The sequence below is a fragment of the Juglans regia genome, chromosome 16 (genome assembly GCF_001411555.2).
Source record: "Juglans regia cultivar Chandler chromosome 16, Walnut 2.0, whole genome shotgun sequence".
In the NCBI taxonomy this organism is placed as follows: Eukaryota; Viridiplantae; Streptophyta; class Magnoliopsida; order Fagales; family Juglandaceae; genus Juglans; species Juglans regia.
In genome coordinates, this window is record NC_049916.1 from 21,845,346 (window position 1) to 21,872,520 (window position 27,175).

At 35.1% G+C, this 27,175-nt stretch overlaps 3 protein-coding genes and 1 non-coding gene across 5 annotated transcripts; 2 read left to right on the forward strand and 2 right to left on the reverse strand.

Annotated features, from left to right (window-relative positions):
• Positions 1-215: 215 nt before the first annotated feature.
• On the reverse strand, positions 216-7,166 carry LOC109003143 (U-box domain-containing protein 6-like). The gene is made up of 6 exons (XM_018981149.2): positions 6,919-7,166; positions 5,890-5,983; positions 5,213-5,395; positions 4,875-4,982; positions 2,605-3,746; positions 216-1,622 (listed from the first exon to the last, which is right to left on the reverse strand). The coding sequence occupies exons 2-6, from the start codon at positions 5,938-5,940 to the stop codon at positions 836-838; spliced, it is 2,271 nt and encodes a 756-aa protein (XP_018836694.1). The 5' UTR covers positions 5,941-5,983; positions 6,919-7,166; the 3' UTR covers positions 216-835.
• LOC118344917 lies at positions 2,112-2,296 on the reverse strand. The gene has a single exon (XR_004798647.1). It is a non-coding gene; the product is annotated as a small nucleolar RNA snoR2/U65 (small nucleolar RNA).
• Positions 7,167-10,713: 3,547 nt separating the features above from the next.
• On the forward strand, positions 10,714-15,647 carry LOC109003145 (proteasome subunit beta type-5). Of its 2 annotated transcripts, none has more exons than XM_018981152.2 (8): positions 10,714-10,878; positions 11,451-11,630; positions 11,744-11,873; positions 12,266-12,372; positions 14,023-14,157; positions 14,231-14,334; positions 15,040-15,140; positions 15,214-15,647. In XM_018981152.2, the coding sequence occupies exons 2-8, from the start codon at positions 11,517-11,519 to the stop codon at positions 15,339-15,341; spliced, it is 819 nt and encodes a 272-aa protein (XP_018836697.1). In that variant the 5' UTR covers positions 10,714-10,878; positions 11,451-11,516; the 3' UTR covers positions 15,342-15,647. The 2 variants fall into 2 exon arrangements, with proteins under 2 accessions (XP_018836697.1, XP_018836698.1); XM_018981153.2 differs by having other exon boundaries at positions 10,755-10,878; positions 11,456-11,630.
• A 3,283-nt stretch (positions 15,648-18,930) lies between these two features.
• On the forward strand, positions 18,931-21,561 carry LOC109003144 (receptor protein kinase-like protein ZAR1). The gene is made up of 2 exons (XM_018981151.2): positions 18,931-20,760; positions 20,868-21,561. The coding sequence occupies exons 1-2, from the start codon at positions 19,254-19,256 to the stop codon at positions 21,506-21,508; spliced, it is 2,148 nt and encodes a 715-aa protein (XP_018836696.1). The 5' UTR covers positions 18,931-19,253; the 3' UTR covers positions 21,509-21,561.
• The last annotated feature ends 5,614 nt before the right edge of the window (positions 21,562-27,175 follow it).

Genomic DNA, 27,175 nt, shown 5'->3' on the forward strand with positions numbered 1-27,175 from the left:
TTTACAATCTGATGTATCATATCAAACCATATCAATTTATGAGTTTATTTTTATGTAATCTCTTTCTAATTAAAATATTTTTATTTATTATTAAACCAATACTCGATCACATCATCTCTATGACGAAGATGTCCTTTTGTTAGTTTTTTCAATTTTGTTCTCTCTTTCTCATTGAGTTGATGGGTCCATGAAAAAATATCTCCAAAGCCCCAATATGACGACAAAATCATCTCATAGATATTGGCCAATAGACTCGGAACAATGAATGAGACACAAAATCAGCTCACCTAGCAACCAACTTTCGTCCCTAGGCCAACTATACAATCAAGGCGCGCGAGATCTTTCATATTATGAACTACAAGAAGGGATGATGATAAAAGTAAACATAGACAAGGCTTTCAAATCCTATAAAATATTTAAATGCCTTTGGTTTTTACCCCCATCTCCTTTCTCTTTATAATCGGCCCTGAAGTTTCTATCTACTCAAAGACTGAGAACCAAGGGAAGCTTAGTAGCATCACTCTCAGCAACTTTATACCTGGAAGAAGTCTCCCCAAAAGCTAAACATCTTTTGGCCTTCCAATGCTTTACATGAAGTCTCTAACCGTGCGTGTAGTCAAGCATCTTTTGCCACTAAAGCCAATATCAAGTTGAGTGATTTGGCGCTGATGGTCATACGCTTTGGCTTTCACACGGAACTACAGGGCTTCTTCCAATGCTACACAGGGCTTGAATTGACATATACAAAACAATATACATAGTCCTGACTCCTACGTAAATTACAAGGGGCTGTACATATTTTCTCTATCAAAACGAAAAATTTACAACTCTGAGCCTAACATTGATCAACTGAATAGCTCTTGCTTTTCCAGAAGCTAAATGCTTTACCCATCTTTCTTCTAGAGCTTGATTTACATAGCGGCTTCGATTCTAAAGCAGGCATCGGATTCTCCCTCTTTTCAGCGAGCCGATGCATCTCAGCAGGTGGTGGTTGGACTTGTTTTCGCTGCTCCCTAAACAGCATCAGAAGTTTCTGAGCCTTATCTTTTCCCCTGTAAGTCCCGTTCACTGACATTGACACCAGTGCAGGTATTACCCCTTCTTGCAGAACAATTTGACTGCGTTTCTCATTTCCCATGCACAAAATCAAGAGACATGAGACAGCTCTCTCCTGCTCAATAGGCTTACCAATGTCTAGCATTGTTGCTAGTCCACCAATAAGGCCAGGTGCTGATATAATCTCATCCTTTCCTAATTGACATGATGCCAGGTTTATAAGGACAGCAATGGCTTTTTCTGCCCACGCATGATCACCAGAAGCTGCAAGAAGGGAATGGAGGTCACTGACAATGCCAGCTGAAATGAGGTTTAGAATATTGGATGGAAGAGTGGAGATATTATAGAGGGCATGGAGGGCATCAAGCTTGCACTGGGGTTCAGTATTAGCTCGAAGGATCTGGGTTAAGAAAGGAACTGCCGGACTTGAGCCAATGATAGGCTTGGCTTCTTCAAGTAAGGACAGATTCAGATAGAGTGCCGTGGCAGATCCATGGGAATTGGGGTTGGAAATCATCTCCTCCAACAAGGAAATTACTCCTCCAGCAAACATCATTTCCTTGTTTCTGAAAAAGAAATTAAAATAGAAGTTTCTTCAGAATCGTTGGTTTGTCTTCATGGTTAAGAAATTTGTTATAAAAAAATAAACAATTTTAACATGTGACACAAGCTATTGGACCACACCCATATGAAGGTTTTAAATTAACGAAAGGTCAAAAACAAAATTAGTCCCGACTTTCACGTTTTTACGAGCACAAGATCCATATGTGGAAGTCTGTGCGTGACACATTCTTTAAAGAGGCATCTGAAAAGAATTAAATCAACAAAGAGAATATTCCATTAATGGTATGACCCAAATTACTCAGACTAGCGATGCATAGCTCATATAGTTAAAATTCTGAAAGCACTCTGAATATATATATATATATATATATATATATATAGTGCATGAAAATCTGTTTTTTTTTTTTTTTTTTTTTTTAAGCAAGAGAAAATATGAATTTTTTTTTATAGGTAATATATACATATATATATATATATAAATACATTGATAAAAATGTAGTTGCTGAAATTGGCTCCATAGACCAATGGTCCAACGGTATCAGATCCACAGATTCCTATCAGCATACAAAATATGGAATCACTCTTGGTCCATTCATATACAAGAAAATATGAATTAATGCTAGATTTTAAAGATTATAACTTTCATCTTCTTTCCCGTAAGAACTGCCACTAAACCAATCAGGAAAAGAATCCTTAGCCTTTGTGTACAAAATGTCATCATAAACAGATCAGCATAACAATGATCAATTTATGACACTACGAATATAATAAATAAATAAAGCAGGGAAGCATGTAAAAATTTATTATTAAACAATATTCGACCATTCATCCCTGTAACTGTTGTCTTAGTTCTTCATATTATCGCAGGACCATCTTAATGTTATGGTACTGTCATCACTCCCATTAAGACGCCAATACTGTTGTAAAATGTAAGGCCAAAGGTCCTGTATGATATTATGAAACTTCAGGAACAAGTGTACATACCTGCTATTGTTGACAGCTAGGTTGAAGAGAGCCATGGCGCCACTTTCCTGAGCCATTACATTCCCTTCATGCAAAGCTGAATCTAGAAATCGCAAAAGAGCTTCCACAAACCCATTGCCCCCCATAAAAATCCTAGCCTCCTCATCATCCTTCAGCAACAACCTTATTTGCTCCACCACTATACACTTTTTCCTCAAATCTTCCTCCTCATTCAAGACAGACAAAAAATGCTGGTAACTTTCCAACAAACCAAGCTCACACTCTTCCAGCTTAGGAGACAAATTTTCCATTTCATTTCCTTCAGCCTCCTCTGTGATACCACACTCCTCTAAAGGAATATCCTTAACCCCCTTCGGATTGCAAGAGCCAACACTGTCCATAGCTCTTGAAATTGCAGATTCAGACTCGGATAATGCCAGCCTCCAACAGTTGAGGTCAAGAGACTCTGGGGGCCCATCAGGAACATAAACTCCATTCTGTTCGCACCAACTAGCAATGAGACCTTTCACACAGTAATTAGGAGTCAATGAGAGATGTGAGAGCTTCTGTTGAGTCTTTGGGCAGGTGTTATGCCCATCACCAATCCATTTCTCAATGCAGATCCTCTCATATGTTTGCCCAGAAGCAATGACCACCGGATCATACATAAGCTGCAATGATATTGGACACCTCAATTCTTCAGGAGGCATCTGCCCTGATCTTCTGTTGCTTGGCTTCAACCTTTCAAAGGAATGACCATTGCCACCAGGTTCACAATCATCAAGAGAGCCCTGAACAGTGGGAGAACATGGAGTAGAACCCTGTGAATCATTGTCATCAGAGATCTCACTTCTAAATAATTTGGAGTACGTTCTCATGAGATGTAGGAGATGAACCACGATTGATTCCTTCCTCTTGTCTTCCTCCACACGAGCTCTTTCTACGAGTTTCTTGAGAGCTCTTCTCTCTGTAAGAGCTGCTCTCGAAGAGGTTATTCCAAGTTTAGTAGCAGCCCGGTGAAAACATTCTAGTTCATTATTATCATTATTGTTATTGATTTTTTCCCCCTTCTGGAGCAATGCAATAATTTCATCACCAACATGCTTCTCTATTGGATCAAGCATGAAGACAGTATTGTCAAGTTCACTCACAATCTTCTGAATCTACACAGAAATTCAATTATAAATGAGGTCAAAACAATATTTATCCAAAAAATGTGTAAAAAAATACTTGAATAGAAATAGCAACAAAAAGACCGAATAAAATGCGACCAAGAAGGACAATTTATAGTGTATTTATATATACTTTCAAATCAGAATGCAACGATTTTATAAGAAATATGACCCTTTAGAAAAAGAGCTATGTCTGGTTAGTATAAAGCCAAACCCAAGAAGGAAGTGTAAATATGCACCAGGATCATATAGATGGCCATCCAGCATGTGAGCAACATCTGAAATATTTGAAACAGGCTTACAAAATCTTTCACATCACAATTATAACTCTCATTTCTTAAATTCCATACACGTATCTGTTTTGACTACCAAATAAAGACAAGCATATTATCTAAAGCCGGGTCATGGAAGGCTGAATCAAATATAATCAGCAAAATCTTTTCTTCCCCTCTTTCTTTGACAAAGAAAAGCGGGTTAACCCCGTACCAGCCAAAATGGCAAAAACAGGAAGAAATCCTCTGGCTTTTAACAATCACGAGCTCTCCTTATATGCAAGTTATAACGGATGCCCTCCCATGGACCCACAACACATCATCATACAGGGGCCTACATATTGGCCTCAAAACAAAAATCCCAGCTTAAACTCGCTATATCATGTACACTTGGCTGTCAAAGATTCATACTATGTCTTCAAGTTTAACTAAAAAAAAGTTTAGTTAACTCAAGTCAACATTAAAGCCCAATTGTCACAAATATTAGAGCTCATATTTTTGTGAAGCGGCAGTGATAGCGGATACGATAGCATGGCGCATGAATAAAGATGCATGTCAACGTTGCCCATAATGGAGGGAAACGTATCTAGCAAGACTGCCGAAGCCATACAAGCATGGATAAAACTTCCCAAAGCAGTTGGAACTCAGCAAATAGATTCACTAATCTGATTTGGCAGTCCAAAGGAATGATGAGATTACATCAATTTAACAATCAAGTAAAACTTCATTCAATGGATAGAATAAGGTTATTATGCGTGCACCTGAGAACAAAGCATAAAACATAACATCTTAGACTTCTCATACAATAGGGAAATAAAAAGACTAAAAGAACTTGAGTAATACTTACCTGAGAACCAATTGATTGTGGGACAATATCGTCGACGTGCCTGAGACTATCTTGAAGTGCACATCTTGCCTTCTCAAACTTTAGAAGAACAGAATCCCCAGTTATAGCCTGCATGATAAGAGAGCTTTTATTAATTGAACATTCCCGGACATACAACACAACCCCCCCCCCCCGTGGGAGGAGAAAAAAAGACAAAAGAACAAAATTACAGATATGAGTACCAAGTTTAAAGATCACATGATGAATAACTTATTCCTCTACCTAATAAATTGAATATCGAAGTGAAAATATCTCACTGTATAAAATTTGAACTTGTAGTCTCATTAAAAGAATCATACCAAGTAGAGTTTACTACATTCTGAGCAGTGTTGAAGAACATTTTTTGCCTTCTCAAGCGCTACATGCAATGAGCACAATGCCTGAATGCCAGATTTGCTTGGGCGTGCTGCTTCTAAAGTAGGAAAGATTGATATTACCTTGCAATATATCGCAGAGAGTATCCTGCACATTTCTCCATGTAACTGCAAAAGAAAAATGTTGTGAGGTAGTAACCCAAACTTAAGGAACTATATTGAAACAGTTAATACCGGATTCAACAATTTATATAACTACAGTTAAAAATAAGAAAAGCCTGGTGGATGAAAAACCAACTTATATAATAAACTAGATGGTCAAATTCTTCCCAAACTCATAGACACAATCAGCTTGCAAGTCGTTTTGTTTACCAAAGTAGAAATCATTGTCTACCAAGGAAACCCAGTAAAATTTGTAGATATAATTGACACCAGCAAGAAAGAGAAGACATTCTTAAATGCCTTCTACGTGGCCATGGTGATTAGTATTTGGAACCCAACTCCAAATACTAATCACCATGGCCAATTGACAAATAGCGTGATGGGACTCTGTCTACGCTCATTAAAAATCTAAAAAAGAAAATAAATACATTTAAGGATCGCTGACTAAAAGGCTTAGTACCAGTAATTTGAATTCAGTCCAAACATTACACACCCAATACCTTGGCATCAGTTGCTGCAAACAAATTTTCTTCCACCTCCGTAATGTCCATTATCGAAGCTCACCGTCAGAAATTAGAAACAAGCTTAGTGAATCTGCATTAGAAAAAGAACAAAATGAAATCAACAAGTGCATAGGATGCAATTAGCTTAACAAGAAAGGCAGCGACCAGGTTAAACTGCTACAGCTAAAGACCTTTCGTTGCATCAGCTACTTTACGTGGTAATAAATCCACAACCAAACTATTTTGGTAGAAGAAGCCGGAATCAAAAATACATGGCGAACCAATAAAAGTACTACTAGTCTACTACACTGTTTGGTTGCTTTGGATACTAATAAAACGAGATTTAACATTATAATTCGTTTTGAATTTTTTAACTAAGGTGAAGAGCACACCGCAAGTAAGTCAATTACTGTAAAGCTCTGACGGTGAAAAACAAAATCCAAAAAACATGGCAAATAAAAACGAGAAAACATTGACACTTCAAAAACACCTCCTCGGAAACAAAAGAAGGGACGTCGGCAAAGCGGACTACCATTTGGTTTTTTTTTTTTCCTGTAAAACGCAATGGATCCAGATATATGACATTCCGAGACGAATAACGGGAAAAACATAACTATCGATTCTGATAGTTCGTCGATCACGTAAATTGATTTGAACATTTGCTCGAATACCGGAGATTTAAGATCTCAACAAAGTATGGAGTTCGAAAATGAGCTCCGGAGAGAGAGGGAGAGAGAGATGTTTAGCTGAAACGGGACGTACAGAAATCACCATGAGCTAATGAAATTCCAAAAACAGCGAAAAAACAGTGCAATGCACGTTAATAGGAATTACTCAAGACAAATAAAGCAACTCCTAACCATAAACACGCGTCTAAGCAGAGGAAAACAACATGGAAACAGATTTTTTGGTTAAAAAAAAAAAAAAAAAAAAGGAAACAACATTTCCGTAAAACAAGGCAATCTGGAGCATCTAGAAATGAACTGTTAGAGTGAGGGAAGCTAGGGTTTAGAACCGAAAACGCACCAGAAAAAACAGAATCAAGGCAAGGAGGCTTCATACAAGAGCATTTACAAGGATCCCATGAACCAAACAGAAATCTACGGTTTTGGTGATGCGTGAACTTCCATTTCATTACAATTGTTCGGTTTGAAGGGGTCGAATCAGAAAGAGGGAAGGCTGGTAATCGGGCGCAGATGGTGAGGAAGGCTGGTAATCGGAAATACATTTTCAAAGTCTTCGAAGGTCTTATTTAAAGCAGAACAAGACAGAGTACTAGAATAGATACCATCGTCACTCTATCAAATACATTATTATTTGATGCATAAATTGGGTTGAACGATAATACTAGAATTAAAATATAAATATTTCTTTTTTCTCATATGAGTTAGGTGTATTTGTTTTTTCTAATTTAAATGTGGTTTTCTTATCACAAATTTTATTTATAAATATATATATAAATAAATTATATTTATATTTATTGAGTACGCAAATTTCGCACATAAATAATGTATTACTCTTTTAACACTTTAATCTTATATTTAACATTATTATTTAAAATATTAAAATATATTGGCGAAGGAAATAAAAACACGTCACATTAACTAATAAATATTATTTTAATTTTGTTTATAACTTATTGAATTTCAAGACAAGTGATGTGTTGAGATACCATACTTGCAAGTAGTATAAATTATCCATTATCGTCTTTTTATTTGTCATAATGTAATATCAATTAATTAACAAATCATGCATCAATTTTTTTTTATTTACCAATTATTTTAAATGATATCGAGAGTTTTTAATTTTAAAATCCATCACATCAGCGTGAGTATTATTTAGCTGATATTACAAATTATAATATTATTATTTTTATATAAGATGAGATGAAATGAAATGAATCGAAATAAAAGTTAAAAATTAAATAAAATATTGTTAGAATATATTTTTTTGATATTATTATTTTAAAATTTAAAAAATTTATTTTATTTTATATAAAAATTTTAAAAATATATAATAATTAAATGAAATGAAATGAAATATATTGTGAAAATAAATTAACCTTACTTATCGAATATAAGATGATTTGCAGCTAAATTTAATAATAATTTTGGGAAAACGGAATTAAAATTACCACGCCGCTATTTTCTCCCCGGTACACACCACCGGCCTATAGTTGCCGACCTCCTCGACGTCCTCGTTTGTCGCTCAAGTAGATCTGTCATAAATGCCTCTGGTTTGACCAAATTGTCCTTTATTGTCTTTTTCAATTCTGATTTAGGATTCGTTTGGATTCGTAAGTGATCTCAGCTCATCTCAACTCATCTCAGTTCATCTCAACTCATCTCACTACTATTCAGCAACTTTAATTCATAAATCTCACTACTATTCACAACTCATCTCATTACTATTCACAATCCATCTCAGCTCATCTCAGCTCATCTCAAATCATCTTCGAATCCAAACGTCTTCTTATTAAGCACATGCATTTAAATATTTGTACAGTATGATTATAAATTAAATTATATATATCTAAAAATTTATATAGGTATAAATAATATTTTTATAAATTTCCAGATACACGATTAACTTTCCAAATCTTATTTTACTATTTTTTTTTCAAGCAATACTATACAACCTTCTAATCTCCGCACATTATATTTTTTTAAAAATTTTTAATATTTTTTTAAAATTTTTTTAAAATTTATTTTTTTAAAATTAATTCAATTTTTCTATTTATTATTTATATATTAAATATTTGATAAAAGAAAAAAATAATAAAAATTAAAAAAAAATGTGGGGTGTGAAAATTGTGTGAATAGTATGAGATTGAATAGATTTTTTGTTTTTTTTTCTCTTCTCACCCTCTCTCTCTCCACCAACAGAAAAATACCCTCTCTCAAAACACTTCCTTTTTTTTGCTCTCTCACTCTCAACACTAACAAAAAAAATCCAAAATAAAAAATAATTTTCGAAAAAAATAAAAAATTATTATTATTTTTAGCTCAACTATGTACAATTCAATGTGAAGATTTTTTTTTTATATATAAAATTAATTTCTAAAATATATAATTTTACGTATGCATATAAAAAAATCAATATTAGTGCTTTTACATGTCCAATTTCTCTCGGTTGAAGGCCCTGCCTTTCAATTTTTTTAATAAAAAAATATGTATTTATAAATTTATTCTAACCCACTTAACATATTATTAAGGAAGTAATGTTGATATAATCTTGAATTGTGTCAGTTTTATATATTTATTTTAAAGAGAAATTCTATTTGTAGTCTCTACTTAAAGATTACATGTACAGGTCTTTTATTAAATGAGAAAAAATATCATTTTAAGATAAATAGTTTTATAATTTTAAAAAATTTAAAAATAAAATTATTTAAATTTACATTATACTATATCTAACATTTCTCTATTTTAAAAGATAATTTTATTGCCATATATGCGTGGTTGGATCCCTCCCTCCCACGGATTTCACGTGATCCACAACTTATGGACCATAAGAGTGCATACCCATGATTTGACTGCAAAGTCCGATGGGCTGTGTCCTATGTTTTAGGCGAGGGTCGCGGACTGTCTAGCGGTAAATGATGGCGTATCGTTAATTATAAATTTTAATTTATTTTAATTTTAATTTTATTTTAAGTATTTTTTTAATATTCTTAATTATTAATAAAAAAAATAGACAATTTTTACGAGAGCATACACCTTAATTAATTTTCCTGTCTACATAGGTTGTTGGCCTAATAAAAAAACAAGTCAATAATCTAATTTATAGTATAAATGATTTTTAAATCAGAGTTTGATTTCTATTCGATCACGTTATCCATTCTTGCACCAGATCATTTTAAATATAATAATCTCAATTTAAAATATTTTACAAATAATAGCTATTTATATAAATTTTGACCGTGATAGTGCTTTGAAAAAAATAGCACCATTAGAAAAATTCAGCATTTCTCAGTGGAGCCTATTGTTTTTCAAATTGCTTATTTCAACATAAACACTCAAAATTTGTAGGTAGCATTAAAAAATTTTTTTAATTGTCTATAAATATTAGATAAATTAAAATTTTAAAGATATGAAATACATATTATTATTTTGAATAGTGCAATATACAATTATAGAGTGTGCAAATATCATACAATCTCTTTAAAAAAGAATTGAGTCTACTATTAAAAAATTAATATTTTTTTTTCATATGAATATCGTATTTATTTATTTTTTTTAAAATAATTATACAGCATTTATGTATTTACTACTGCAAATATCATTTCTCTTATTATTCCCTTGTAATCTATTTGTAGTATTGAAATCTCACACATAAAAATTAATTGGTATTAAGGAATACTAGTTACAAGTTTAGAGCATTTAAAAAAAAAATAGAATCCATTTGAAAGAAAGCCATTTTTTCAGGTGGAGTTAACATTTTCGAAAAGAGTCTTGCTAGGTACAAACGGTTTGGCGCACCAAACTGCGCCAAACTGCATATCAACTCTGACATGACTTTTTTTATTGAAAAGAAAAATAAAAGAAGAAAAGTTTTGAGAGAAGAAAAGATCATTTGTCTCACAAAAATCATTTTCATATTCAATTTATACTATTTTATTAAATAAATGTCTTACATATCAGAATCGATATACAATTTGATGTACAAATTCACTTGCAAAAGGATTTTTCCTTTATGAAAATCTTGCGCTAGATTTCAAATCATTTTAATTTGAATGAGAGCCCTATTCAGCGAAGCCTCAACAAAAATTGCCCAACAGCCAGGATAATTGGGGACTTAATTCCTAACCCATTTTATATACCAAGCCCGGCCCATGTTTACCCGCTCGTCGTCGCTCTTGCCTGGAGAACAAGAAACCCACAACAGTTTTCAGTGTCCGTGCTCCGAAGCATTCTCTTCATTTTAATCCTCTGCAGTCTCTTCTTCGTCTCCGTTCCGTCTCCGTTCCATTTATCTGTCATATAGGTAGTCATTATTTCTCATCCCAATTGTTCGCAATTTCTGAGTGACTTCGTCAGTACAGCAGTGATTAGGATCGGTTTTTTTTTTCATATAGGGTTTACAAATCCCCCCCCGGTTCCTTTTTTTATGCGATCATATAATTTCATTTTCTAACTATGGTTGTTGAGAAAGTTAAAGAATTAAATCAGGTCTTGAACTCTAGGTTTTCTTAGGGCGGGTGGGGGGTTGTCCCCTTTTTTTTTTTTTTTTTTTTTCAGATTTTAGCATAATTGTAGTTAAATTTATGGTCTGTGAAAGTATGGTGTAGTTTACATGATTTGATACTTTTTTTCTGGAGAAAACACAAAAACAAAAGCAAAAAAAAAAGAAAAAACGACTGTCTCTGAGTTGGTGTTTTTTTTTTTTTTAAATAATGGAATTTGATCTACGGTTTCCCTTCAAATGCTGTCTGACTAGCTCAAGCTCTGATTTTTTGTGTATTGTGATTTCAGTTTATATATTTATAAATTCGATATATTTCGTGGCGTGGTATTTGATATTGGTTACCATTTTTAATTGTACAATTCAAATCTCAGTTTAGGTGTACGTGGATTGATTGTTCGAGTCCAACTCAAATCCTTTTCACAGTTTATTGGAAAAAAATGAAGCTCGATACTAGTGGTCTTGAATCATCTGTTTCATTGTTCGGGTCAAGCAATGTACTTATTGATGGGATTTCAGCTGGTCCATCATTTGAGATTCCTGATACGATGGACGTGAGTTCTATTGGTGTTTGTTACATTCTCTCATTTACAAATTACATTAGAGAAAGTAGTAGTTGTATGGACTGAATAATATTTGAACCTTTGCTTTTCCACTTCTGTCCCAGTTTGATGGCTTTCAGAAAGAGGCTGTACAGATGGTCAAGCCAGCTAAGGGAACAACCACGCTTGCCTTCATATTCAAGGAGGGTGTCATGGTCGCTGCTGATTCTCGAGCCAGCATGGGAGGCTATATCTGTACGTTGTGCTTGGTCTTTTTTTTGTTTAACCAGCGAGCAATTTTAGGTTTTGTATGTTGATTTTGTACGCATCCAGTTTCAATTTATAAATGGACTTGTTGATGATCATGCTTACATTTGTAGACACACACACAACATTCAATTTATAAATGGACTTGTTGATGATCATGCTCACGTGACTACGTCTATAGACACACACACAAACATGCCAACGCTTGTCCTGGTCTTAAACATTTTCTTTTGTTAATTTAAGTGACATAGCTATGACTGTCCCCGTCACAAATTCTCGACTCTTTTTATGTTGCTAGTGACATTAATCATGGTGTTTGTTTGTGTTACCTCTGGATATGAAAAGAATACCATGTTTACTTTTTCTGCTAATCTTATCAGCATCGCAATCTGTGAAGAAAATTATTGAAATCAATCCTTACATGCTTGGCACTATGGCTGGAGGAGCTGCTGACTGCCAGTTTTGGCACCGGAATCTGGGTATTAAGGTAATTTATATATATATATATATTACTATTTTATATTTGTTGTATTCTCAAGAAGCTTTATAGTCAGGGGTGTCTGTTTGGATTTATTCTGGCATGCTAGTTGCAATTCATTTTAAGGGAGTGATTATGAGAGGTTAGCATCATTAGCTCCATGGACGAAGCTTGGATTGAAGTCTTTGGGATGTTATTATTATTATTATTATTGGTTTTTTTGTTTCTGCCATAATTGATATTTCATTTTAACCTAAAAAAAAAAAAAATTATGTGGGTGGGTGGGGGGGAATGCAAGACCTTTCGTCGAATCGCTACTCATTAGCTCTGTGATGTCTACATTTAGTGCTGATGTTGGTTAAACTCCACCGTGTCAAACAAACTTTTTAGGTTAGTGAAGTTATAGTGCTCTACAATGGATGCGAGTATCCATTCTCTTGCTGAGGCTATAGTTGGTTTTCCTGCTAGAAAATGATCTAGTGGTGGTACTTTTTACATACTGTGTCTACATCTAGAAAATGCAAGACCTTTCGTCGAATTGCCACTCATTAGCTCTGTGATGTCTACATTTAGTGCTGATGTTTGTAATACTCCACTGTGTCGAACAAACTTTTTAGGTTAGTGAAGTTATAGTGCTCTACAATGGATGCGAATATCCATTCTCTTGTTGAGGCTATAGTTGGTTTTCAAGCTAGAAAATGTTCTAGTGGTGGTACTTATTACATTTTTTTGATAAGTAAAACAAGACTTTATTAAATCACCAAGTGTCAAGATACAAAGAAAAATGCCCTAATTATGTAGGCATATTAGAAACTAGGAATTCATGAAGGTCCATGCCATTTAAGCCTACAGCAATGACCCAAGTATAAAGAGTTCTAAAAAATAACAATTTTAGCTCCTCCAAAGATACTCTCTTTGTCTTCAAAAGTCCTCTCATTGCGTTCCTGCCATAAACACCACATAATACAGATAAGGATCATCTTCCACACTGCTTTGATCTGTCTCACCCCACGGATAGAAGTCCAGCACGGCAATACATCCAAAACTGTTTCCGGCATAACCCACGCCATATCCATTCTTTTAAACACCTCGTCCTAAATAGTCTTGGCTATCTCACAGTGTAAAAGTAAATGATTTACCGACTCACCCCCGCTTTTACACATTCAACACCAATCTGCAATAATTATCCTCCTCTTTCTTAGATTATACGTAGTGAGGATCTTACCCAAAGACGCTGTCCACACAAAGAAAGAGGCTTTGGGAGGAGCCCTATGACGTCAAAGCTTTCTCCAAGAGCCTTATTACATACTGTGTTATCTTGACTTTTTCTTTGCATGCATGTTTCACCATGACACTTTATTATTTCAAACATGGATAATGGTGGGGCTAGAGATAATAATAATTCCTTTCAAGAGGGAAAGCAAATATGACCTATCACATAGTCATATCACATGTTTCTTTAACACCTAAGCAGTGGCTGGCCGAATGCAGAGACCATCGCCTAGCTATAGATCATAAGTTTGAGCTACCGGGCACGCCCTGTTGTGAATATTACTGGCTGTAACTACATTTTTAAAATGGATAGAATCTGTATAACTGAACATTGTATGTGTAACTGCTCACATCCCTTGCTAATGGAAACATCTTGGAATTATTTAGTGCCGACTGCATGAATTGGCAAACAAGCGCAGAATTTCAGTTACTGGGGCATCAAAGCTGCTGGCAAACATTCTGTTCTCTTACCGTGGAATGGGTCTGTCTGTTGGGACCATGATTGCTGGATGGGATGAAACGGTAACAACATATTTCATGTTTTTACATTTTCTTTCAATCAGGCTGTTCTAATATGTACTTTTACTGGTGTTAGGGACCTGGGCTATATTATGTCGACAGTGAAGGAGGAAGGCTTAAAGGAACACGATTTTCAGTTGGCTCTGGTTCACCCTATGCTTATGGTGTGCTGGATAATGGGTGTGTGCCCTTTCCCCCATAATTTTATATATTCCAGTTCTCATCTGATGATTGAGCCATTGTTTGTGGAAACTAAATCTCTAGGTATTTGCTTGAGATTTGTGGAAGGAAACAATAATGTGGCATTGCTGTAGAAATAATAAGCTAAGATATCTATGAAAGAAAATGATGAGAATTAAGAAGGAAAGAGCAAGAAGCAGGTGAATAATGTAAAAGAACCTGATACATGAAGTATGTTTGGAAACTTATATAATCTCATTAAAAACCTAGCCAAAGTTTTATTGATGCATGGGAGACTATCCTTTGATCTAACTGGCTGAGTATTGAAGGAGCTCGTAGACTGTTTTTTTTATCAGTAAGAACTTTATTAAAAACTCATAGAATGTTGCAATTGCAGCGCACACGGTGTGGATACTTTGTTTTTAGCAATTATGTACCTGACAATCTACGCAGCAATTTAAACTTATTTTCTGGGAATGTTCAGAATGTTAACTTTCTAGGAACCTGAATAGGCAGCCTTATCCTTGTTTTCCTTGTTCAATGTCCCTTCGATTCAAATGGAGCTCTGCTTTTCTTTTCTTTTCTTTTTTTCTTTGACAAGATAATCGATTTATTTTCTTATTTCTTCCATCATTTAGCATTTTGCCCCAGATTTATTTCTGCATTCAATGTATTCATATATTTTTTTTGTGGAACTTACACCAGCTACCGGTATGATATGTCAATCGAAGAAGCTGCAGAGTTGGCTAGACGGGCTATTTATCATGCAACATTCCGTGATGCGGCCAGTGGTGGAGTTGCTAGCGGTACTCTCTCTCTCTCTCTCTGTGTACACATGTTAACGATTTTAGTGTAATTTGAGCTTGTGATTTTCATCAGTTTATTATGTGGGGCCCGATGGGTGGAAGAAGCTCTCTGGGGATGATGTTGGGGAACTTCATTACGAATACTATCCAGTTATGCCAAGTACAGTGGAACAGGAAATGGTTGAAGTGGCTGGGGCGTAAGGATCTTGCAGGAACTTGGGGACAATGCGATGAGCTTTCTTACTTTCGGGAGGCCAGGCTTCGATTACAAGGGGAAAAGAAAATGGTTGAAGTGCATGTATTTGCATTTGATCTTTGAAACAATTCAGATAGACTCGTCTTTCGTTCAATGTTACGGGAGCCCTCATCATTCATGGCTGTTTAATGTTGTTTGTTGTTGCTGATGTTCTTAACTAAATTCTAGCTTGGTCATAGACTCAAATTGGATTTTAATCTCTGTAGCTGTTGGTTCTGAATGATTCTAGTTGTTTTCTTTGCTCATGGAAATTATACATGACCCAAGAAAAGATAGTTGCAATCATGAGTATATAAGTGGTACGTAATTATTTTGAAAAAAATTAATAAATACAGGATCTACATGAAAATAAATAAATAAATATTTTAATAGTGGATTTATATATTTTTTTAAATGATTGTATGATATTTGTATAATTTACGATTATATGCCGTATTACTTAATAAAATTTACCATTTTCTGGTTGAGTCAAAATCCATGCGGAAAAACTTAAGGAGACGTTTGGATTCGAAGATGATTTGAGATGAGCTGAGATGAGCTGAGATGGATTGTGAATAGTAATGAGATGAGTTGTGAATAGTAGTGAGATTTATGAGTTAAAGTTGCTGAATAGTAGTGAGATGAGTTGAGATGAGCTGAGATGAGCTGAGATGAGTTGAGATGAGCTGAGATAACTTACGAATCCAAACGAATCTTAAAATAATCGCTTCAAACAAAAAGAAAGACCCTTAAATTTAGAACAAAATTTAGTAGAGAAATAAGAGAGGTCATGAATGGGCATTCTATCCATCTGTTGGGACATGCGGCACAGAAATACATACATCTAAAAGGTGTAAAAGACCTGCAGGAGGCCGATGAGACGGGAGACAGACAGACAGAAGGGTGAGCGGGCAGATAGAAGAAGTCCGATTCGGGATTAGTTAGCAAAGTGTAATCACTGAGAATCAGTTTGTGCGCCACATGGGACCCAGGGGTTCATGATCAAGATGAACAACCAGAGGCTGATTTTTTTTTGTTATAATTCCGATCCTGTGTACATCAATTATATCCCTTAATTACAAAGCAAACAACTCTTTTCTCTGTGAATTTGTTGTTTCCTAAAAAAATTATATTTACGACAAACATAAAACAAAATCACATCAAGTTTAACCGGTTTTTTTCTACATGAAACCTTGACCATATCTAATTTGAGACCAGTTTTGTTCTTACTCTTATGTGCAATCTAGTTCAAAAAAATAAAATTTTGTTTACTAGTGGGCTATATTAACTAGCCAAATAGTCACAAAATATAAATAAAAGAAATGAGTTCCTTCTTTTATTTTTTCATTTTTAATCTACTAACTTATGTTATTTATTTTGTTTAAATAATTAATATATGAAGGAATTCACGTGAGATAAAGAGATATTATGAAAGTAAATCTATAAATTGATATGACTTCATATAATATGTTATATCTATTTTACAATAAATAAGTTTACAAATTAATGTATCACATCAAACTAAGTCATTTTTTGAGTTTATATTTATATATATTATTTATAATTAAAACATTTATTATATAGTAAAAGAGAACAATATAGTTGTTATTAACATCGTGTTTCGTATACCTTTGGGCTAGATTTCAGCAACTCAAGTCTTCCGAACTTGAGCCTACGAAAATAGAGAAGAAGACAATTGAGAGAGGTTGGTCTTAGGGTCGGGGAGTCTCCGATGTCAAAGTCGGTAAATTCTTTTAGAAGTTTGTATATAAGTAAAAGGGCTTAAGGATTAAAGAGCGTTACCCGTACCCAGGATGAAGTTACTATTCCTTATGTCAGAATTCTTTAATGCAGCGTGGCACTGCGACGACGTCATTAATGTGGCATGTAGCTCGGATAGTGATGCTATCAATGCAGTGTGGTTCCCTGTTTTGCTTTATCTTTAGTGGTCTGTCGATGCTCCCGTGTCAGAGGATCAAGAGCTTTCTGCCTTTCTCCGGTCTGCCTTAAACAAGTCTTCACGATTAGAGTGTGATCGAGATATGTCAGGCTTACCTATCTCATCAGCCATATGTTTGTTTTTTCTTATAGACATTTTTCTTCATGGATAAGCTTAAACCTTGGAGTTGGATATTAGGCTGAGGCCCAATAAACTTGCAAAGCGGGAAAAATACCCTTACAGTTGTAATATAATAAAGAAATGTATATGAATGATGTGGTAAGTAATCACGATGTGAGAGACATCCCTTCTTTTACTACTTTTACGAAACGAAAATGAAGCCATTTAAGATCTCATGGACGTTCACAAGCTATTTTTCTCCCACAAATAGAAAAGGATAAGTAAATTCCAAAACATTCACTACTGAGAGACAGCATAATTATAAGGTGGGAAAGGACAAGCTCTGTCTTCCCCCCCTTTGTCAGATTTGTTAGCTTCTAAGCACATTTTAATGATTGATATTATAATCAATCATCAGCCATGATACCACTCAACAGTTGAATAATTTGCTTCCATTCTTTCTTCTTTTTTATTAAAAAAAAAGCCACAATATTGCAGAATTTAGAAAATAACACCACCTTCCCTGAAACATATATAAAGGAGCCAACCAAAATAATCCACTGAGAAAAGAAAAACATAATAACAATAATTTTAAAAATGTCGTAATAGAAGTGTGTAAAATATTGTCGTGTAGTTCGATCTCCAGAAAGTGGTGTTGGTTGCGTGAAAGGGATCACTCAAATAGGCCATTGCATTTCATGTCCTCGTTGAATTAGTGAAACATAAAGACTAGTAATAATGAATCACAGAGTTAAAAGTAAAGATGTTCATCTTATATTTTATAATAAAAGTTATCTATACAGTGTGTAAGTATCGCGTATTTTTTTAAAAAATAAATAAATATGAGAAATGTATAAAAAAAACTCACTTTTTAATATTGATTTTCATTATTTTTAAAATAGAATATGCAAAACTTGCTCATTCTAAGATTATAGATGATATTATGATTATTATTTATCAATATGTTATATTTTTAAATAGTTTTATATGTATTATTTACTACGTTTAATTCTCAAACTCAGTAAAGTTCAGTCTAACTTTAAGTCGAGTCTAGCATCGAAACATCAAACTCTCAAATTATTAAATTTATCTCAATTCAAAACTTTCTTACACGTTAGACCTACAATCTTTTTTAATTTAAAACATCTTTAAACGTGATATTCACAAATTTTTTTAATTTTTTATAAAAAATACTAAATTTATTTTAACATTTAAATATATTTTAAAGTCAGTTTAAATGAATTTCATATAATTCTCTCTCTTTGTTACTTAACTGATTATTATTAATTAAAAAAAACTCTGTAAAAAAAAAGAGCATCCAAAGTAGTTTATATGTAAAATATTTTATGTTATTTCCATTTATAAAGGGTCCTAGAAAAGACTGCACGTATAGGACTCTGCAGTCTGCTGTTGTTGAAGTTGCCAGCCAAGAACATTATCCTTATTCCTTGGGACAAAAGTAGTGGAAGTCCATTTGATTCCAAAATCCAAAGGCGCGAGCGGAAGAGACGCTTGCTGGACACATTGCATCACCATCATAACTTAATAAGACAATAGCAGGACCGAACAAACAGACTGACACCGTGTTTAATAAATATATCCACTTCAATTGCTTCCCTTCTACTTCCACCCAGTTTTCCACAGCAGTGAAAAAGCTCGTCCCTTTCCGTAGTCTCTTTCTCATAAATACTGCACCAACTCGACCAATCCTCACGAATACCATTCCGTCTTCTTCCTCATCTCAATCCTTCGTCTTCCCAGCCAATTGCTAGCTGGATTCTTACCCGAACCATTTCTGGAGTTCCCAGTTCCCATCATAATGAATGGCAGGAACAGTCTTCCTTTCTTCTTTGCCGTTCTTCATTTCGGAGTCTTGATAAAGCTCTCTCTCTGTCTCTCCCCGGATGGCCTGTCGTTGCTCTCTCTTAAATCTGCCGTGGATCAGCCGTCGGGCGGCTATGAAGCTTTCTCCGACTGGAACGAGAACGACACTACGCCGTGCCGTTGGACCGGCATTTCCTGCATGAATGTCTCGGGGTTCAGCGATCCACGCGTCGTTGGGATTTCCATCGTAGGGAGGAATCTGAGGGGGTATATACCGTCTGAGCTCGGTTCCCTGGCCTATCTCCGGCGACTCAACCTCCACAACAATAACTTCTACGGCTCCTTACCTTCCCAGCTCTTCAACGCCACCTCGCTGTACAGTATCTTCCTTTACGGTAACAATCTCTCCGGTTCCCTTCCACCGTCTATCTGCAACCTCTCCGGGCTCCAAAACCTCGATCTTTCAAATAATTCCCTCTCCGGACCAATCCCCAATGATCTAAAGAATTGCAAGCAGTTGCAGCGGATGATTCTCGCGAGGAATAAGTTCTCTGGAGAGATTCCGACGGGAATTTGGACGGAAATGCAGTACCTGGTCCAAATCGATCTCTCGGAGAACGATCTCAACGGATCGATTCCGGAAGATATCGGCAATCTTAGCTCTCTCTCCGGCACGCTGAATCTCTCGGTCAATCATCTGTCGGGCAAACTCCCAGAATCGCTTGGGAATTTAGCTGTGACAGTGAGTTTCGATCTCCGAAACAATAATTTCAGTGGCGAAATACCTCAAACGGGGTCGTTCGCGAACCAGGGACCCACCGCGTTCCTCATGAATCCTCTGCTCTGTGGGTTTCCTCTGCAAAAAACGTGTCCCGATTCCGAGGCTGAGAGTCCAAAATCGGCCCCGAAAGCTGAAAATAGAACAAGAAAAGGTCTAAGACCCGATTTGATCATACTGGTATCCTTAGCTGACGCAGCTGGAGTTGCAGTCCTCGGCGTAGTAATTGTTTTCGTATACTGGAAAAAGAAAGGCAACTCAAATGGTTGTAGCTGCACAGGGAAAAGAAAACTCGGAGGAAACCAGAAAACGCGGTTATGTGCTTGTACTTGCGTGTGTGCCAAAGGCTTCAAAGACGAGGATTCTGAAATGGAGGACGGAGAGAAAGTAGAGGGAGGGGAAGGAGGAGAGCTGGTAGCGATTGACAAAAGGTTCACGTTCGAGCTAGACGAGCTGTTGAGGGCGTCGGCGTACGTGCTCGGGAAGAGCGGGTTTGGGATAGTATACAAGGTGGTGCTGGGGAATGGGATCCCAGTGGCGGTGCGGAGGCTGGGAGAGGGAGGCGACCAGCAGAGGTACAAGGAGTTTGTGGCGGAGGTACAGACCATTGGGAAAATCAAGCACCCCAACATTGTGAGGTTGAGAGCTTATTATTGGGCTCCCGACGAGAAGCTTCTGATAAGCGATTTCATCTCCAATGGCAACCTGGCTTCTGCTCTTCGCGGTGAGTGTCGGAGCCTGTCTTTTCAAATTCTTCAAATCCTATGCCTTTTGGCCTCTGGCACCTTTGTTTGTTTGCTTGCTTGCATAATAAAAGTTGTGTTGTTCTAGGGAGAAATGGTAAGCCTTCAACGAGCCTGTCATGGTCTACCAGGCTGAAGATTGCAAAGGGAGCAGCCCGGGGCTTGGCCTACCTCCATGAATGCAGTCCAAGAAAGTTTGTGCATGGTGACATCAAACCATCTAACATCCTCCTCGACAACGAATTCCAATCCTACATTTCTGATTTTGGCCTCAACCGATTGATCAGCGTCGCCGGCATCAACAATCCCTCTTCATCGGGTGGCTTCATCGGCGGTGCTCTGCCTTACCAGAAGTCCGTCCAAACCGAGCGTGTCCACAGCTACAGAGCCCCCGAGGCACGCATCCCCGGCAACAGACCCACCCAGAAATGGGACGTGTATTCTTTTGGAGTTGTGCTGCTAGAACTACTTACCGGGAAGCCGTCAGAGATTTCTCCTACCACTTCGACTTCAGTGGAAGTCCCAGATTTGGTGAGGTTGTCGAGGAAGGGATTCGAAGAAGGAAAGCCACTCTCTGACATTGTAGACCCAATGTTGCTGCAAGCAGTTCATGCCACTAAAGAGGTGCTTGCACTGTTCCATGTGGCGCACGCTTGCACAGAGGCAGACCCCGAGGTTCGGCCTCGAATGAAAAATGTGTCGGAAAATATTGGCAGGATCGGAACGTGAAGCAAGTGATCTAGACCTTATCAATGCCCATTGACTCATTTCATTGGTATCAATATCCATTATTATTCGTGCCAAATAATATATATATATATATATATTTTTTTTTTTGTAATTAAGAAGAGATAGTTGTAATGTTTAGAATCCTAGATCCCACCATATTTAACGTTGAGGCCAACATTATTCGTGGAAAACCTTAAATGTTGTGAGATCTATTTAATTATAAATGGATTTTATAAAAATAAATTGATATAACGTATTACATAAACTTATATCAATTTATGAATTTATTTTTATAAAATTCTTTTATAGTTGTTGCACTTCTTTTTACCATACATATATTTCATAATTGAATAATATTTTCTTCAAAATAAATAATTGTAAATAATTCTTAATCGGTTCCATTATCAGGTGAGTTTTATCAAAATTGTGGTGAAATTCAGAATTTTGCAACATATCTAGTTGACTATATTAAATTTCTTATTCACACTTCACATATGAGACATTATAGTGTGATTTCAAATGATTTTTTATGAAAAATTAAAAAAGTATTTTGTAATTGATGTGATGTGATTTCAAATGATTTAAATTGATCTATGAATAATAGTATTTTGTAGATCTTATTGAGACGTGTTTGAATATAAATATATTGAGATTTGTGTTTAAATATATAACGTATGCTGAAATTTTTTATGAAAAATTAAAAAAGTAATAGATCTCATCAATTAATGTTTTGAAATGGATTAAGGTAGATTTGCCAACCAAACACAGTCGAAGAATGTTAGTTTGCAAAGGTTGAATAGTAATAACAATAATAACTTATTACAGATATAATTTTCGAAACAAGCAATCCACGTTATTATATTCTCTTCATGATCATTTATTTAAATATTTAGGCTTGGAAAACAAATCATAATGGTAAATATTTACGATAATTTTATTATTGACTCAGTCTATTAATTTACCCATCTCGATCCTCTCTAGGGTGCTTGATAAGCTAAAAATAATCTCCTTCATTTCATATGAGATTATGTAACCACCATCTTCATTTCATTTGAAATTATAGTATCCAATTAGCATATACTATGAAGTTTTTAAATCATTTTACCTAAAAATTTAATCACTTATATTAGAAATATAATGACCAACATAGTTTGAGAGCAATTTTATTTATTGTTTTAAATTTTATAATCCTCAGTATATCTTAACGAGACATATTTTAAATAACTTAGAGCACTGTATTGCCAGTGCTCAGCCAAATATAAAGAATTTGTGGGTAAATTTGCTGGCATTGGATTAGCCATAACATCTTCATCCGAATTTTGATTTACAGTCATTCTTCATATTTGAAGAATACTGTAACTCAGTCATTTTATTTTTAATTAATATTTCTCACCAAACTCACTTTCCCTTTCTCTACTTCGTTTCTTTCCCATCATTCTCCTCTCTCTCTCCACTTCAGTTTCTTTCCCACGCATAAAAAATGTCACATTTCCATTTTCATTCCCCACACCGATCGCCACCATTAGCTCCCCCGGCAATATCCTCATCCATCTCGTAGGTTCAACTCTGACTAAACCAGTATCACCTCTGTCATTGGCATCCCTTCAACGGAGCCCTTTCTTTGCCCTCATTTCAAGCAACACGACTGGATTGAACATCACCACTGCCAACACATGACGGTTTCGTTTGGTCTTGAAGGCGCCACCCCAGCACCCTCTCATCTCTCTCTCTGATCATACCTTTTATCTTTCTTCCAATTGGATCAGGTATTTGCTGTTAAAAAATGGGTCATTACATTTCTTCTTCCTCACACATTTCTTCTTTAAAAAATGTGCTTTTTCTCTCCAGCTTGTCCCCATCTCCATAAGCAACTTAGTCCAAGACAACCCACTTCTTCCTCGTCGCCAGCTCCTCCTTTGCATTGCTCACACCAAAGCCCATTCTCACAGGTGAGTTTTCTCCTACTCTCTTTCTCTTCATTTTTCATGTTCTTGAGTGAAATTCCTTGTGTAAAATTTGGATGAAATTCATGAGTGAAATTTGGGTGAATCTAGGTTGAGCTTGACAGCTAAAATTTGGGTGAAATTTGTTGGAGTTAGTGGGTTGGTGAGAATTAAAGATGGGTCGTGGTCCATGGTTGAAACAGAAGGACCATAGTAAGAATACAGCTAAAGAAATTCAAATATGATAAATGATATTGAACAATAACATGGTCCTGAAACAGAGTAAGGACTTGGGGTTTGTGTTGGTGGGAATACTACTAAAGAGTAAGGACTAGAGTAAGAATACTGCTAAAGAAATTCAAATATGATAAATGATATTGAACAATAACTAAATCACTTAATACCCATAATATTAAATTCAATCGCTAAGAAAGACATGCCTTTAAGATATACTTTGCAAAGTAGTTATTACAATCCTAATCTAGATCATAAATCTTACAATCTTATAAATCTTATAAAGAAAAAGATATTAACAAGATCTTAATACTTGGGGCATATTGTTTTAAATATTTACTGAATTTGTTTGGTTACAAGAAGAAACTTATTGAAGTCAATGGTCAAATGACTACCTAATTATTTGAGTTAAAACAATTATTACATATCGAATGAGTTCAATTTTCTTTTGCAACAGAGAGACATTCCGACAGGCTAAAGCTCAGATTAACTTTTCTTTATGAGTAGAAGATATTAGATATAGCAATGTTTCAGCACTAATGGCAGAAAGTGGATTTTTCTCAGATTTCATCACCGTATACTAGCTAATTGTGTTTTTGATTTTGTTGGAAACTAGAACTAATGATATATTATCATACATACATTGTTTTATTTTTATTATCAATTGTAAGAAGTAATATGAGATCTCATTCATATTTGCTAAAGTAGTCAAAAAATTAATATAATAGGTAAAGATAAAAATATGCTTAGTAATTCACATCTGATGAGCATGGATACTATAAAAAGTTATGAAAAGCAAATGAGGGTATTGTACCGGAAATTGCCAGTAAAAATGTCACTAAAGAAAAGGAAAACCAATGAAAACATTGATATGATAAGACACTAGAATACATAAAATATGCATACTCCTCTTTGCATAAAATATTAGTAAATAATAAAAATAATGGTTGTAAATATCAATATATTTATTTCCCTCATATGAACATCATGTGTTTTTAGATTAGTGATCTTACTGCATGCGTTTTTAAATTAGTGATCTTACTGCATGTGTTTTTAGATTAGTAATTGAACAGGCTGTGATAATGTCGGCAACAACTATATGTATCCACGAGCTCAATGTTTGCCTTTATTTTTCAAGACTACATTTGATCTGGTTGTTCATTGAATTAATGTTTACATTTTTACTCATTATCTACATATAATCTACGTCTAATTTTGTACAATAATAATCTCTTTAAGGATGGACACCACATTTGAAGAAGATCTCTTCTTCACCATCCTATTGGAAAGTGGTGAACAAGGTACCTCCAGCACTCCAATAGGTAGCAATTATGATAATATTGTACTCCAACCAACACGACTAGAAGGTAAAAAAAAGGCCACCTAGTAAGAAATCTGTAAGAGGTGTGTCTTTCATTGTAGAGGAGGACAACCTCCTCATGTCGGGTTGGCTCAACATTAGCATTGATTCTATTCGAGGAGCTCACAAAAAATCTACACAAATATGGGATAGAATTTTGGATTATTACAATGAGTATAAGAAACCTAGCAATCCAGAACGTTCTGTTGTGTCATTGACCAATCGATGGTTGGTGATCAAAAAATGCACAAATAAGTTTTGTGCTGCTATAGCCCAAGTAGAATCATTGCATCCAAATGGTGCAACGGAGCATGACAAGGTATAAATTTTGAACTATTTCAAATATCTAAATTATTTAGAGAAATTATATTCTCACATTCTCCCATAACATATTTAGATTGAAAATGTCAAAAATCATGTATAGAGAGATTGAGAAATCCAGCTACACCATGGAACATTGTTGGTGTCTATTGAGACATCAACCAAAATGACAGCAGCATGTGTCAATGTTGTTAACAAGAAGGAAACCGCATGGGAAACGTTTAGCTATTGCAAACTCGACTCTAGTAGGAAACAACACAATAGGTGAGAACGTTGAGGTCATTATTGAGAGACCTTCAGGCAAGAAGGCTGAGAAAAAAAGGGAGAGAATGAGGAAGGCTACTAAAGCTTTGGACTATGAATTTCCTGCCTCCTTAACTCGGATGCAAGAGGATAGAGCCATGTGCATGCGGGAGAGAAGGCAAGAGGCCAGTAAAGCGAACTATGATAGGTCTGAATTAGAAGCTGAAAAGAAGAGAAAGATCGATATGGAGATAATGAAATTGGATCTTGCTAGTATGAATGCAATGCAGCGAGAGAATTTTCAAAAAGAAATTTTTGAGGAATCTAAGAGACAATTTTCATCTACATCTACATCTCCATCTTCATCTTCATCTTCATCTCAACCTTTCGGGAGTGTGTAGCCATTTCTTGTCTATATTGTTGGGCTGTTGTTATCTATTTAATATTGTAATAGAACACTTTTTAGCTGGTTTTAGTGTCTGGGTAGCCACATGTGTTGGAAATACATGTGGTTGGGCAGCCACTATGTGTAGAGAAAGAGTTATATTTTAGGCTGTAATGTGGGCATTGTTGTTGTTATATTTTGGTTATTGCTGTAATGTGGGTTTCATGGGTACTGTTGCTGTTATATTTTGTGGATAACAACTATATGTGAAAGAAACTTCTTGATTTTGTGTTAATTTTTGTAAATTTTGTGGAGCAACTATATGCTTTTGTTGTTATATTTTTTAGGTTGTTGTATGTGGTCAGCAACTATAAGCTGTTGTTATGTGTGTGCAATATCTTTTTGAACTACTGTTATGTGTGGGCAGTAATAGTGGTCAACAACTATGAGTTGCTGTTATGTGTGTGCAGCATATTTTTAAGCTACTATTATGTGGCCAGAAATGTCGTCAGGAACTATGAGTTGCTGTTATGTGTGTGCAGCATCTTCTTGAGCTATTGTTATGTGTGGGTAGCAATAGTGGTCAGCAACTATAAGCTGACCAGTGCTTCTTTTTGAGTTGTTAGTTCTTTTTATCTCTTTGTAAAGCTTATGATTTGATTTGTAGTTGCCTTGAGAAGTTTTGTTTGTAATTGTGATTTTATTTTATTTGTAAATTTTGGGCAACAATTGTGTAATTGTTGAAAGTATAGATTGTTGGATTGTAAACAATAGTGGTAGTGTTTAAATAATAATAGTAGTAGCAAAACTTGTTGCTCAACTAAAAATACTTGTGGGGGAGATGACTAATTCAATGTAGAGTGAAATTTTTGAGTCATTAGTCAAAAGCCAAAAAGTCATCATATTAGTCAAATTTTGACTTAGAGATGACTAATCTAATATGAATGCTCTTATACAGAATGTAAAGTGAAAAAAAAATTCAAATATTTTTATATTTTACACAATAAAATATTTAAAATACTATATCTATAGTACATGAATTTTTTAAGATTAAATTTATACAATGATATAATTTGACATGACACGTTAATATTTATTTTATATGTTTTATAATTTTATAGATGTGAATTTTCATGGCACTTCTCTTCTATTGTTACACAAAAGCTATTACTCGTTAGTCT

Coding starts and splice junctions, on each gene's coding strand:
- LOC109003143 (XM_018981149.2), bottom strand. CDS start 5,940: ATGGACATTACGGAGGTGGAAGAAAATTTGTTTGCAGCAACTGATGCC. Junction 5,396..5,889: donor TTGCAGCAACTGATGCCAAG/GTATTGGGTGTG, acceptor TTTCTTTTGCAG/TTACATGGAGAAATGTGCAG. Junction 1,623..2,604: donor CTAGCTGTCAACAATAGCAG/GTATGTACACTT, acceptor TTTCTTTTTCAG/AAACAAGGAAATGATGTTTG.
- LOC109003145 (XM_018981152.2), top strand. CDS start 11,517: ATGAAGCTCGATACTAGTGGTCTTGAATCATCTGTTTCATTGTTCGGG. Junction 11,631..11,743: donor AGATTCCTGATACGATGGAC/GTGAGTTCTATT, acceptor CTTCTGTCCCAG/TTTGATGGCTTTCAGAAAGA. Junction 11,874..12,265: donor CAGCATGGGAGGCTATATCT/GTACGTTGTGCT, acceptor TAATCTTATCAG/CATCGCAATCTGTGAAGAAA.
- LOC109003144 (XM_018981151.2), top strand. CDS start 19,254: ATGAATGGCAGGAACAGTCTTCCTTTCTTCTTTGCCGTTCTTCATTTC. Junction 20,761..20,867: donor CCTGGCTTCTGCTCTTCGCG/GTGAGTGTCGGA, acceptor GTGTTGTTCTAG/GGAGAAATGGTAAGCCTTCA.